This window comes from Oncorhynchus kisutch, linkage group LG22 (genome assembly GCF_002021735.2).
Source record: "Oncorhynchus kisutch isolate 150728-3 linkage group LG22, Okis_V2, whole genome shotgun sequence".
In the NCBI taxonomy this organism is placed as follows: Eukaryota; Metazoa; Chordata; class Actinopteri; order Salmoniformes; family Salmonidae; genus Oncorhynchus; species Oncorhynchus kisutch.
In genome coordinates this window covers 11593650-11607484 of record NC_034195.2, presented here as the reverse complement: position 1 = coordinate 11607484, position 13835 = coordinate 11593650, and the positions used below count along the sequence as shown (strand labels likewise).

The following is a 13835-nucleotide window of genomic DNA, read 5'->3' as shown; positions in this document are numbered from 1 at the left end:
CAATTCGGAATTTCTACATTTAATTCAATTAAAACAATGAATTGATCCCACACCACAGTAAGTAGAATTTGAATTGAATTTGAATTCAAGGAAGTAGAATTTAATTCCAAGCAATTCAAACCAATTCAACATAAAACATGAAAATCTCATTCATTTGGCAAATATTTAATCAAAGGGATATATGCCACTTATTAATGCAAAGAATACACATACCATTTCAAATATTAGTTTGTTTACAACTCAAATATATCAAACAGTATTTTTCTTTGTCATGAGATGTTTGATCCAATGAATTCTGATATTTTTAAATACAGTGCATTCGGAAAGTATTCAGACCGCTTGACTTTTTTCACAGTGTTATGTTACAACCTTGTGCTAAAATTGATTAAATCGTTTTTTCCCCCGTCATCAATCCACACACAACACCCCATAACGATGAAGCAAAAACAGGTTCAGAAATTTTTGCAAATGTATAAAAAATCCTAAACTTAAAATCATATTTACATAAGTATTCAGACCCTTTACTCAGTAATTTGTTGAAGCACCTTTGACAATGATTACAGCTTTGAGTCTTCTTGGGTCTGATGCTAAAAGCTTGGCACACCTGTATTTGGGTAGTTTCTCCCATTCTTCTCTGCAAATCATCTCAAGCTCTGTCAGATTTGATGGAGGGCGTCGCTGCACAGCTATTTTCAGGTCTCTCCAGAGATGTTCGATCGGGTTCAAGTCCGGGATCTGGCTGGGCAACTCAAGGACATTCAGAGACTTGTCTCGAAGCCACTCCTGCATTGTCTTAGCTGTGTGCATAGGTCGTTGTCCTGTTGGAAGGTGAACCTTCGCCTCAGTCTGAGGTCCTGAGCACTATGGAGCGGGTTTCATCTAGGATCTCTCTATTCTTTGCTCCATTCATCTTTCCCTCGAACCTGACTAGTCTCCCAGTCCCTGCTGCTGAAAAACATCCCCACAGCATAATGCTGCCACCACCATGCTTCACCATAGGGATGGGGCCAGGTTTCATCCAGATGTGACTCTTGGCATTCTCTGGTCTGATAGTTTAATCAGACCAGAGAATCTTGTTTGTGATGGTCCACGAGTCCTTTAGGTGCCACTGTGTTCTTGGGGATCTTCAACGCTGCAGAAATGTTTTGGTACCCTTCTCCAGATCTGTGCCTGAACACAATCCTGTCTCAGCGCTCTACGGACAATTCCTTTAACCTCATGGCTTGGTTTTTGCTCTGACATGCACTGTCAACTGTGAGACCTTATATAGACAGGTGGATTCCAATCAAGTTGTAGAATCATCTCAAGGATGATCAATGGAAACAGGATGCACCTGAGCTCAATTTCGAGTCTCATCGCAAGAGGTCTGTTTACTTATGTAAATAAGATATTTCTGTTTTTCATTTGTAATAAATTTGCGAACATTTCTGAAAACCTGTTTTCGCTTTGTCATAATCGGGTATTGAATCCATTTTAGAATAACGTATATATATGCAACGTATATATTTCAAAATAAGTAAGGAATTATCAACTATTATAGACAACTGAACCCTCAACATGACCACTTTAATTATTTCAAATTGTTTTAGGAGAATGACTTTTAAAAATGACCTTCTACTACATGTCAAAATAAACATTACTATGGCGTTAAGTCATTTGAATTTCATTGAATTTAATTGAATAAAAAATGTAACTTCTCTTATATGTAAAGTCCCCTGTTTTGGGTTCTGGTACCGGTTCCGATAGAGATTTTCACTTTAAAATGTATATTTGGACACCATAGTTCGAAATCGATTGCATTGAGGGGTAGCCCTGATTCTCGTACCATTTCATTCGCTCTTCCAACTGTCCCATCAACTCCTGGATGAAATCTACGTCATAGCCACTAACAACATATATTCCTGGAATCCGTACACCGTAGCGCAGCAGGCTAGAGTGGTTTCGTCGCTGTAGCTCATTCAGAGATGGATTTCATGTCAGTAATCTAAAATAATTCATTGATTTTAAACAAAAAAACACTTTCTGTTTGTCATAGACGGAAGAGATTAATATGAAATGAATGATGAGATCAGGCCGAGTGGCGCAACGGTGTAAGGCACTGCTTCGCAGTGCTAGAGGCGTCACTACAGACCCGGGTTCGGTCCAGGGCTGTATCACAACCGGAAGTGATCGGGAGTCCCATGGGGCAGCGCACAATTGGCCCAGCATTGGGGAAGGGTTTGGCCGGGGGGGCTTTACTTGGCTCATCGTGCTCTAGCAACTCCTTGTGGTGGGCTGGGTGCCTGCAGGCTGACCTCTGTCGTCAGTTGAATGGTGTTTCCTCTGACACATTGGTGCGCCTGGCTTCCGAATTAGGCGGGCAGGTGTTAAGAAGGGCAGTTTGGCGGGTCATGTTTCGGAGGACGCATGACTCGACCTTCACCACCCGAGCCAGTTGGGGAGTTGCAGCAAAGAGACAAGATCGACATTGGGGAGAAAAAGGGGGTAAAAAATATATATATTTATAAAAAGATTACTTAGATATCTGTGAGACGTTGACAGCAATGGGGGCAGACGTTTTGATCAAGAGAGAACTTTAGAAAATATGCACATTTTCTCTAACGCTAAATATACAAATATGTATTTTACAGTTATAAAGAAGGTGAAATCTTATAGTTGGTTGTTTTATAAATTCAATATACTAAAAAGATATGAGTCATTTCAAGCCTTATTCATACAGTTTTGTTGAATAGGAATATTTGTACATATTTGTACTTGAGCTTTTGTCCTCAAAAGTGACTATACCTCAGCAATTTATAACCATTTTTACCAGAAAGGTGAGTTACTATTTATTTTTTATGGCCCTCTCATGATAAATAATTAGTTTTGGGGATTACGTAGATTACATTTTCAATTACATTTAATTACATTTACGAGGTTTTAATTCAAATTCAAATTACGTTTCCTGTGGGGTGTGGCCAATTCAAATTCAAGAACTGAAATAAAAGAGCAATTTGCAACTGAATTCAGAATTACAACGTAATTATCATATATGCCATTAAGCAGATTATTTTATCCAAAGTGACTTACATGCATGCATCATATTTTTACGTATGGGTGGTCTGGAAATCAAACCCACTCTCTTGCTGTTGCAAGCGCCGTGCTTTACCAACTAAGCTAAAGATGACCATCTAGCTAACCATCATGGTAAACCAGAGAGTTATAAAGCAGGAAGAATGCTATTGATCCCTGGTCAGGCTGGTCTAATCCGCACCTCTGAATCTGTGATTCCTAGTAGCAGTCACCAGACACACTGAGGCCCCACAAGACTTAATACGTCAAACTGATCATTAAATCACATGACAAACTGTGACCTCACAGCCTAGTGTGAGTGTACGGGGCACGTTAGCAGGACTTGCGTTACAGGGAGGTCAGATGATTTCGCTTAACGTGACGGCATGGTAAAGTTTTAGGTGCTGCTTTAGGTCTCCATGCTGGTGTACCCTGGTAGCCTAACGGTTAGAGTGTTGGTCCCATAACTGAAAGATTGCTAGATTGAATCCCTAAACTGACTAGATGAAAAGTCTGTTGATCTGCCCTTGAGCAAGGCATTTAACCATAATTGCTCCAGGGTTGCTGGTCCCTGGTTTTGACCCCACTATCTGAGGGTGTATTTGGGGGAGTAGCATACGTTAAAAAAATACACTACACACTTGTACATGTGTCAAAGTCATTCTGCTGAGTGTCTGTGGATTTTTGTTCCTCCCTTGTACTTGATTGATAAATGAAGGTCACTAATTAGCTGTATCGTTATCGTCCTGACCTTTATCAGAGGAATGGACAGAATATCATCAGATCGCAGGCACCACACTCAGCTTGACAGACACAGCAACCTGGAGTAGGCAGCCGGTCAGAGATGAGAGGAATGTCGTTTCTTACAATATCAGTGTTCAAATGAAAGCCAGGTTTGATCATTTTTATCACTTTATCACAGAGAAGTTCAACATGAAAGACTTACGAATGCATTTTTGGTTGCGGGTTAGGCTAGTCTTTTATTGTTTTATGCATGGCTTTCTCCCAATCAAACTGTGAATGTGACAGAGTTCTATCTCAAAAGGTTGTTTTAATAGCCTAAAAACGTACGGTAGCAATGGGACTAATAACGAGAGAGAGAAACCATATCAATAGCCTATAGAAACATTTAATGACAAGTTTAATCAAGTTTAGGCTTAATAATGACCCATGCGGGCCGGGAAAATCCCTTCACGCAAGGTTGAAAACTAAATGGCCAATCATCTATCCTCCTACTAGGCCTATCATAAAATCTTAAATTAAAGTTAAAGTTATTAACAGTATCTTATTTCCCAAATATTCTATCCTAAGGTGTTAAAAAAAAGGTCTATAGCCTAAGCCTGAGCATAGACTATTCTCAATTGTGAATGAACATGAGAATAGACAACATCGCTTTCATATGCATTTGATTTATCAAGCTAGAATTTTGTTTTGATGACACTTTGACGTTTTAAATGTTTTAAAGTCAGTGTGTTGGTTTGATTCTGGATGGCCAGATAGTTAGCAAAAATTACAAGAAACTGCCATGTGAGGAATTGTAAGTGACTTGTTTAAGCTAGTTTTATCGTGTTCTTGATTCCATGTCTTTTGAGGTGTTTTGACTGATTTCATGTCATTGCTAATACGGCTCAAATTTGCCATAGAGCTAACAGTTACAATGTATTTGAGAGACACAAGTGCAAATTGTGTAAATGCATTTATGTTTTCAATAAACATCGGCGATGAAACATAGTTTACAGTTTCTCAACAATTTAAGCCAACCCTTTCCAAAACATAGTTGCGCACACGTTGGTTTCGTTGCTAAACAACCAACCTGTCTATGGTGTTTGTATTGCAAACTAGTGAGAAGAAATGTGCCATATACAGTGCATTCAGAAATTATTCGGACACCTGACTTTCTCCACATTTGGTTACGTTACAACCTTATTTTAAAATTGATTTAATTAATATTTTCCCTCATCAATCTACACACAATACCCCATGATGACAAAGAAAAACGACTTAGTGACATAGTGAAAACAGGTTTTTAGAATGTTTGCAAATGTATTACAAATAAAAAACAGAAATAACTTATTTACATAAATATTCAGACCCTTTGCTATGAGATTCGAATTGAGCTCAGGGGAATACTGTTTCCATTGTCCCTAGAGGTCTGAGACAGGATTGTGTCGAGGCACAGATCTGGGGAAGGGTACCAAAACATTTCTGCAGCATTGAAGGTCCCCGAGAACACAGTGGCCTCTATCATTCTTAAATGGAAAAGGTTTGGAACCACCAAGACTCTTCCTAGAGCTGGCCTCCCAGCCAACCTGAACAATCGGGGGAGAAGGGCCTTGGTCGGGGAGGTGACCAAGAACCCGATGGTCACTTTGATAGAGCTCTAGAGTTCTTCTGTGGAGATGGGATAACCTTCCAGAAAGACAACCATCTCTGCAGCACTCCACCAATCAGGCCTTTATGGTAGAGTGGTCAGACGAAAGCAACTCCTCAGTAAAAGGCACATGACAACTTGCTTGGAGTTTGCCAAAAGGTACCTAAAGCACTCTCAGACCTTGAGAAACAAGATCGTCTGGTCTGATGAAGCCAAGATTGAACACCTTGGCCTGAATGCCAAGCGTCACGTCTGGAGGAAACCTGGCACCATCCCTACGATGAAGCATGGTGGTGGCAGCATCATGCTGTGGGGATGTTTTTCAGTGGCAGGGACTGGGAGACTAATCAGGATCGAGGTAAAGATGAACGGAGCAAAGAATGTAGCTAACCTGCACAAGAGCGCTCAGAACCTTAGATTGGGGTGAAAGTTCACCTTTCAAAAGGACAACGACCCTAAGCACACGACAAGACAACGCAGGAGTGGCTTTGGGACAAGTCTCTAAATGTCGTTGAGTGGCCCAGCCAGAGCCCGGACTTCAAACCGATCGAACATCTCTGGAGAGACCAGAAAATTGCTGTGCAGCAACACTCCCCATCCAACCTGGCAGAGCTTGAGAGAATCTACAGAGAAGAGTGGGAGAAGCTCCCCAAATACAGGTGATTTATTTAGAATTCAAGGCAGCATGGCTCCCACAGCATTCAGCAGCGATACGCCATCCCATCTGGTTTGCGCTTAGTGGGACTATCATTTGTTTTTCAACAGGACAATGACCCAAAACACACTTCCAGGCTGTGTAAGTGCTATTTGACCAAAAAGGAGAGTGATGGAGTGCTGCATCAGATGACCTGGCTTCCACTATCACCCGACCTCAACCCAATTGATATGGTTTGGGATTAGTTGGACCGCAGAGTGGAGGAAAAGCAGCCAACAAGTGCTCAGCATATGTGGGAACTCCGTCAAGACTGTTGGAAAAGCATTCCAGGTGAAGCTGGTTGAGAGAATGCCAAGAGTGTGCAAAGCTGTCATTAAGGCAAAGGGTGGCTACTTAAAAAATAAAAAATATATTAAAATATATTGTGATTTGTTTAACACTTTTTTGCTTACTACATGATTCCATATGTTATTTCATAGTTTTGGTGTCTTCACTATTATTATACAATGTAGAAAAGTTGTACAAAAATAGAAGGAAAAAAATGTGTAGGCGTGTCCCAACTTTTGATTGGTACTGTATGTAAATGTGTTATTTCGGGGTTTATACATTTGCAGAAATTTCTAAAGACCTGTTTTTGCTTTGTCATTATGGGGTATTGTGATGTCATCATGGGGTATTGTGTGTAGATCGATGAAAAAAAACGATTTAACCCATTTTAGAATGAGGCTGTAACGTAACAAAATGTGGAAAAAGTCAAGGGGTCTGAATATTTTCTGAATGCACTGTATTGGCTCCATTATTCTATGGCTGAGCTGAGTTGAGCAGTGTGTCCTTTTGTTGGATGATATGAAGTATGCCGCCATCAGAGGCTATTTCTTGTATAGCTTGATATTTACATTTGGTATATACATTTGGTGAAAATTGTTTGTCAAATTCGGTGAATAGCCTATGTCACTCTGGTTGTTGCAGTTATATGTTGTATGGTGAACTTGGACTTCATCGAGGTTTATTTGAGTAAATCTGGCTTTGATAAAATAGACAATGCCTAACCAGCCACCGACCGCACCGTACTCACTGGGCGAGACCACGGCACCATGTACATGCAACAGGTGGGGGGAATATCAGCCGTCCTTCATAATTATACACAATTTGGTTATTGTCTTTTATCACTGCTCCTTGATCCCCAGATACGTCTATCTATCCATGACGCTGCACTGCAGGACATTGTGAACACAGTGAATTAATGAAGTTGGACATTCTTGGCATTAAACCTCGTAATTGTATTGACTTGAAAAATTAAACAGGGTTTATTACAAAAGGAGTTGGTTATAAAATAGGCCTACATAATGTTATATAGATATCACGTAAGAACTGATAAGTATTGCTTACCTTCCAACCTGCTGAGCTATTACTGTCTCCTTTATCCTTAAAATATGGCACGCTCTTCACCATCCAGTCATAGATCTGAGACAAGGTGAGTCGCTTCTCCAGTGAGCTCTCTATCGCCTTGGTGATGAGGTCCGCGTAGGACATATTCCCCCACGCGTTCCGACGCGACGAGCTGCTTTTCCTCTGCACGGCTGCGGCGGCGGCCACCGAATTCGACCCGTTGGGGGATGAGACCGGGGGCACCTGTTGCTGGTGCGGCAGCTGAGGACACGGTTGCTGCTGATGATGCTGTAACTGCTGTGGATGTTGTTTCTCCTGCTGCGGGTGTATGCAGTTCCCCTGGCACTGAAAATCATTGCACAAAACGAGCGGTTTCTGATCCTCCGGGTAGTCCTCTGACTCTTCTAAAAAACTGAGGTTACTGATGTATTCGACAGGCTCCTGTTTGACTGAAGGCGCCGGTGAAGATGTGTTTGAGCAGGCGGGTTCGATGAACTCTGGTCGAGGCAGAGGCCAGGTGCATGACCGGGGCCTCGAGAGTGGCTCGAAATCCGGGTCTATATCAACCAACTGTTGCGGCAGCGGTAAATCTGCCATCTCTAAAGTAAACGGACAAATAGCTCAACTGTCACATAAAGACACTCAATGAATCGTCCAGTCCAGGCACCAAATGTAAAAGTGTAAAAAGCGTCGTCACTTCTTCATGAACTCTGATAGAGGGCACTAGTTGAAAACCGGCTGTTTGCGATGATGGAATAAAAATTAGAACTCACTCTGGATGTCCTTTATCTAAAACTGCGCGGTTACAGGCAAAGTGTATCTGTGTTCTGTTCGTAGTGTCTATCGCGCCTGACTGTCGTTGTCTACTGTCAATCACAGATCTATTACGTTCGTAAATCCTACGAAGTCAACTGGTAACACCCACTAAGACCTTGAGTGACAGTCAGCGGCCACCAATGGTATGTGTATAAGGTAAACAGGACTTGGTTTTGACATAATACATGTTTCTGTTCTTATTCTAACGTGAACCATATTTCCCACCCTGAAAACGGGGGCCAGAGCAATGAGTTAAAACGTTTAAACATGGAAAATATTGAAGGAAGGGCAAGCGGGTCAGAGCAATGTGTTTTCGAGTTATGTCTGTCAAAACATTTTTTGGCTACTTAGGGGAAAGTTGTCTGGCGTGTCATTGTTAAGTATAGGCCTAAGATACTTATATAATGTTGGACAAGCCTTGGATTTATAAAATAATGAATAACGTCTACATACTATTAACTGTTATATCTTCTTTATTATATATAGCTTATAAATGTAATAAACATTTTATAGAATGGTATATATAATAAACAGTTATAACACATAGCATGGCTGGCTCTATCCTTTTTGGGGGCCCTAAGTGAGATTTGGTTTGGGTGGAGAGAAATATTGGCAATTTTACAGCACATATTCTGCAATTCTACACATTTTGCTGTGGGGTGGAGAGACGTTTTTGCCGTTTTAAAGATCATTTCCTGAAATTCTACATATTTTGCAATGACTTATGGCAGGGGTTCTCAAAGTTTTTGAGGCCGGGGACCCATTTTGTGATAGCAAATTCATCAGGGATCCTCTAACTTGAGTGAGATAGGAATCGACTAGGAATCAACTTTGGAAGTATGCTTGGGGTCATTGTCCATTTGGAAGACCCATTTACGACCAAGCTTTAACTTCCTGATTGATGTCTTGAGATGTTTCTTCAATATATCCCCGTAATTTTGCTACCTCATGATGCCATCTATTTTGTGAAGTGCACCAGTCCTTCCTGCAGCAAAGCACCCCCACAACATGATGCTGGCACCCCCGTAATTCACGGTTGGGATGGTGTTCTTCGGCTTGCAAGCCTCCCCCTTTTTCCTACAAACATAACAATGGTCATTATGGCCAAACAGTTCTATTTTTGTTTCATCAGACCAGAGGACATTTCTCCAAAAAGTACAATCTTTGTCCTCATGTGCAGTTGCAAACCGTAGTCTGGCTTTTTTTATGGCAGTTTTGGAGAAGTGGCTTCTTCTTTCCTGAGCGGCCTTTCAGGTTATGTCGATATAGGACTCTTTTTACTGTGGATATAGATACTTTTGTACCTGTTTCCTCCAGCATCTTCACAAGGTCCTTTGCTGTTGTTCTGGGATTGATTTGCACTTTTCGCACCAAAGTACGTTCATCTCTAGGAGACAGAACGCGTCTCCTTCCTGAGCGGTATGACGGCTGCGTGGTCCCATGGTGTTTAAACGTGCGTGCTATTGTTTGTACAGATGAACGTGGTACCTTCAGGTGTTTGGAAATTGCTCCCAAGGATGAACCAGATTTGTCGAGGTCTACAATTTATTTTCTGAAATCTTGGCTGATTTCTTTTCATGTTCCCATGATGTCAAGCAAAGAGGCACTACGTTTGAAGGTAGGCCTCTAAATACATCCACAGGTACACTTCCAATTGACTCAAATTATGTCAATTAGCCTATCAGAGGCTTCTAAAGCCATGACATCATTATCTGGAATTTTCCAAGCTGTTTAAAGGCACAGTCAACTTAGTGAATGTAAACTTCTGACCCACTGGAATTCTGATACAGTACATTATAAGTGAAATAATCTGTCTGTGGACACCAAGAAACTTGAAACTTTCGACCCACTCCACTTCAGTCCTGAGGATGTTAATGGGGGCCTGTTCAGCCCTCCTTTTCCTATAGTCTACGATCAGCTCCTTTGTCTTTGCTCACATTGAGAGAGAGGTTGTTGTCCTGGCACCACACTGCCAGATCTCTGACCTCCTCCCTATAGGCTGTCTCGTCGTTTTTGGTGATCAGGTCTACTGTTGTGTTGTCAGCAAATGTAATAATGTAATTATGATGTTGGAGTCGTGTTTGGCCACGCATTAGTGGGTGAACAGGGTGTACAAGAGGGGACTAAGCACGGACCCCTAAGGAGCCCCCGTGTTGAGGATCAGCGTGGCAGATGTGTTGTTGTCTACTCTTACCACCTGGGGTCGGACCGTCAGGAAATCCAGGATCCAGTTGCAGAGAGAGGTGTTTAGTCCCAGGGTCCTTAGCTTAGTCATGAGCTTTGTGGGCACTATGGTGTTGAACGCTGAGCTGTAGTCAATGAATAGCATTCTCACATAAGTGTTCCTTTTGTCCAGGTGGGAAAGGGAAGTATGGAGTGCGATTTAGATTGCATCACCTGTGGATTAGTTGGGGGGGGGGGGGGGGGGGTGAATTGGAGTGGGTCTAGGGTTTCTGGCATGATGGTGTGATCAACCTTTCAAACTTTTCTCTTTCTTGGGAACAGGGACTATGGTGGTCTGTTTGAAAAATGTTGGTATTACAGACTTGGCCAGGAAGAGGTTGAAAATGTCAGTAAAGACACTTGGTCCGCGCATGCCTTGAGTACACCTCCTGGTAATCCGGCTTTGTGAATATTGACCTGTTTAAAGGTTTTGCTCACATCAGCTAGGGAGAGCGTGATCACACAGTCATCCAGAACAGCTGATGCTCTCATACATTTTTCAGTGTTGCTGGCCTCGAAGCGAGCACGAAAGGCATTTAGCTCGTCTGGTAGGCTCGCGTCACTGGGAAGCTCTCGGCTGGGTTACCCTTTGTATTCCATAATAGTTTTCAAGCCCTGCCGCATCCGACAAGCATAAGAGCCGGTGTAGTAGGATTCAATCTTAGTCCTCTACTGACGCTTTGCCTTTTTGATGGTTCGTCTGAAGGCATAGTGGGATTTCTTATAAGCGTCCGGATTAGTGTCCCGCTCCTTGAAAGTGGCAGTTTTAGCCTTTAGCCCGGTGAGGATGTTGTTTCCCAACCATGATATCTGGTTGGGAAATGTACGGTCACTGTGGGCACGACGTCGTCGATGCACTTATTGATGAAGCCGATGACTGAGGTGGTATACTCCTCAATGCCACTGGATGAACCCCGGAACATATTCCAGTCTGTGCTAGCTAAACAGTCCTGTAGCGTAGCATCTGCGTCATCTGACCACTTATGTATTGAGCGAGTCACTGGTACTTTAGTTTTTGCTTGTAAACAAGAATCAGGAGGAGAGAATTATGGTCAGATTTGCCAAATGGAGGGCGAGGGAGAGCTTTGTATAAGTCTTTGTGTGTGGAGTAAAGGTGGTCTAGAGTTGTTTTCCTCTGGTTGCACGTGACATGCTGGTAGATATTAGGTAAAACAGATTTAATAAGTTTTCCTTTGTTAATGTCCCTGGCCACTAGGAACGCTGCTTCTGGAATAACATTTTCTTGTTTGCTTATGGCCTTATACAGCTCATTGATTGCGGTCTTAGTGCCAGCATCGGTTTGTGGTGGTAAATAGACAACTACGAATAATATAGATGAGAACTTTCTTACTTCTTTAATAATAGACATTTGCGCACCAGCAGTTATTGACAGATAGACACACACCCCTGCCCCTCGTCTTACCAGATGTAGCTACTCTGTCCTGCCAAAACACTGAGAAGCCAGCCAGCTCTATATTATCTGTGTTGTCATTCAGCCAAGTCTCAGTGAAAACTTAAGATATTCAAGTTTTTAATGCCCCGTTGGTAGGATAGTCTTAACTTCTCTAGGGTAGGGGGCAGCATTTGGAATTTTGGATGAAAAGTGTGTCCAAATTAAACGGCCTTCTACTCAGGCCCAGAAGATAGGATATGCATGTAATTAGTAGATTTGGATAGAAAACACTCTAAAGTTTCAAAAACTGTTAAACTATTGTCTGTGAGTATAACAGAAGTGATTTCGCAAGCGAAAACCTGAGAAGAATTCATTCAGGAAGTAGGATTTCTTTTGTGTGTAATTTTCTATTCAATGCCATTGCAGTATCCTTTGACTTAGGACTCATATTGTTATTATGCAAATTGTTATAATGCCTTCCACTAGATATCAACAGTCTTTAGAAATTGTTTCAGGCTTGTATTCTGAAAAATGAGAGAGTAAGAGCAGTGTGAATGAGTGGGCCCTGCCGTGTCACAGAGCTTTTTCATGCACGCTACCGAGAGAGTGCCTTTCTTGTTTACCTTTTATATTGACAACGTTATTTTCCGGTTTAAATATTATCAATTATTTAGGCAAAAAATAACCTGAGGATTAAATATAAACATAATTTGACATGTTTTTATGAACTTTACGGTTATAATTTGGATTTTTCGTCTGTCTGTTATGACTGCGTTTGAGCCTGTGGATTACTCAAGAAAACACGCGAACAAAACAGAGGTTTTCGGATATAAAGAGAGACTTTATCGAACAAAAGGAACATTTATTGAATAAATGAAGGTCTTCTGAGTGCAACCATATGAAGATCATCAAAGGTAAGTGATTAATTCTCTCTCTATTTCTGACTTGTGTAACTCTACTTGGCTGGTTACTGTTTGTAATGACTTGTCTGCAGGGGGTAGGTTCTCAAATAATCGTATGGTATGCTTTCGCCATAAAGCATTTTTTTAAATCTGAGACTGTGGTTGGATTCACAAGAAGTTAATCTTTCAACCTATGTAAAATAGTTGTATCTTTTCAGAATTTGTATAATGAGTATTTCTGTATTTGAATTTGGTGCTCTGCAATGTCACTGGATGTTGGCCAGGTGGGACGCTCCCACATACCCTAGAGAGGTTAATTGTAGATTGTCCAGTTTGTTTTCCAATGATTGCACTTTGGCCAATAATACGGAGGGTAGTGGCGGTTTACCTACTCATCTGCAAATTCTTACAAGGCACCCCACCCTCATCCCCCTTATTCTCTGTCTGTTCTTCTCGCTGATGACAGGGATTTGGGCCTTGTCTTGACAAAGCAGTATATTCTTCGCAAAGTGAGTATTCGCTGTTCCGATGTCCAGAAGCTCTTTTTGGTCATAAGAGACGGTAGCAACAACATTATGTACAAATTGAGTTATGAACAATGCAAAAAAATGAACAAAATAGCACAGTTGGTTAGGAGGCCGTACAACTGCATCCATCCCCTCCGGCGCCAGTTACCTACATAAGCACAATTAAACACTGTAAAGGTTATGAAATCAGTACCTGATTTGTCTGCGGTTGTAAAGGAATACACACATATACATTATCCTCCATACAGAAATATTGTTTGCTACAGTAGAAACTATATAACACAATATACAGAAACTATTATGACATAAGATCACATACTTTGATGGGAATGCACACACGTCCAAAGTTTTTGAATAAGGTAAACAGCAATGAAGGCAATGTGGGCACCAGCTGGAACATGCGCCAGGGGGAAAAGTCCATGCAGGTTCTAACTGGGGGTGTGTCTGCATACTTGACCTGGGTAAACACTGGGGGACTGCTTGGGCTCGAAGACAGTAGTTTGCCCAG

At 41.6% G+C, this 13835-nt stretch overlaps 1 protein-coding gene across 2 annotated transcripts in view; it reads right to left on the bottom strand.

The window, feature by feature from the left end:
- LOC109866862 (forkhead box protein O1-A-like) overlaps positions 1–8341 on the bottom strand; it is a 78132-nt gene extending 69791 nt beyond the window's left edge. For both annotated transcript variants that reach the window (XM_020455741.2, XM_020455740.2), the window contains exon 1: positions 7467–8341. In XM_020455741.2, coding sequence (XP_020311330.1) covers positions 7467–8063 — 597 coding nt within the window. In that variant the 5' untranslated portion in view covers positions 8064–8341. The remainder of the gene's footprint in view (positions 1–7466) is intronic.
- Between the last annotated feature and the right edge of the window lie 5494 nt (positions 8342–13835).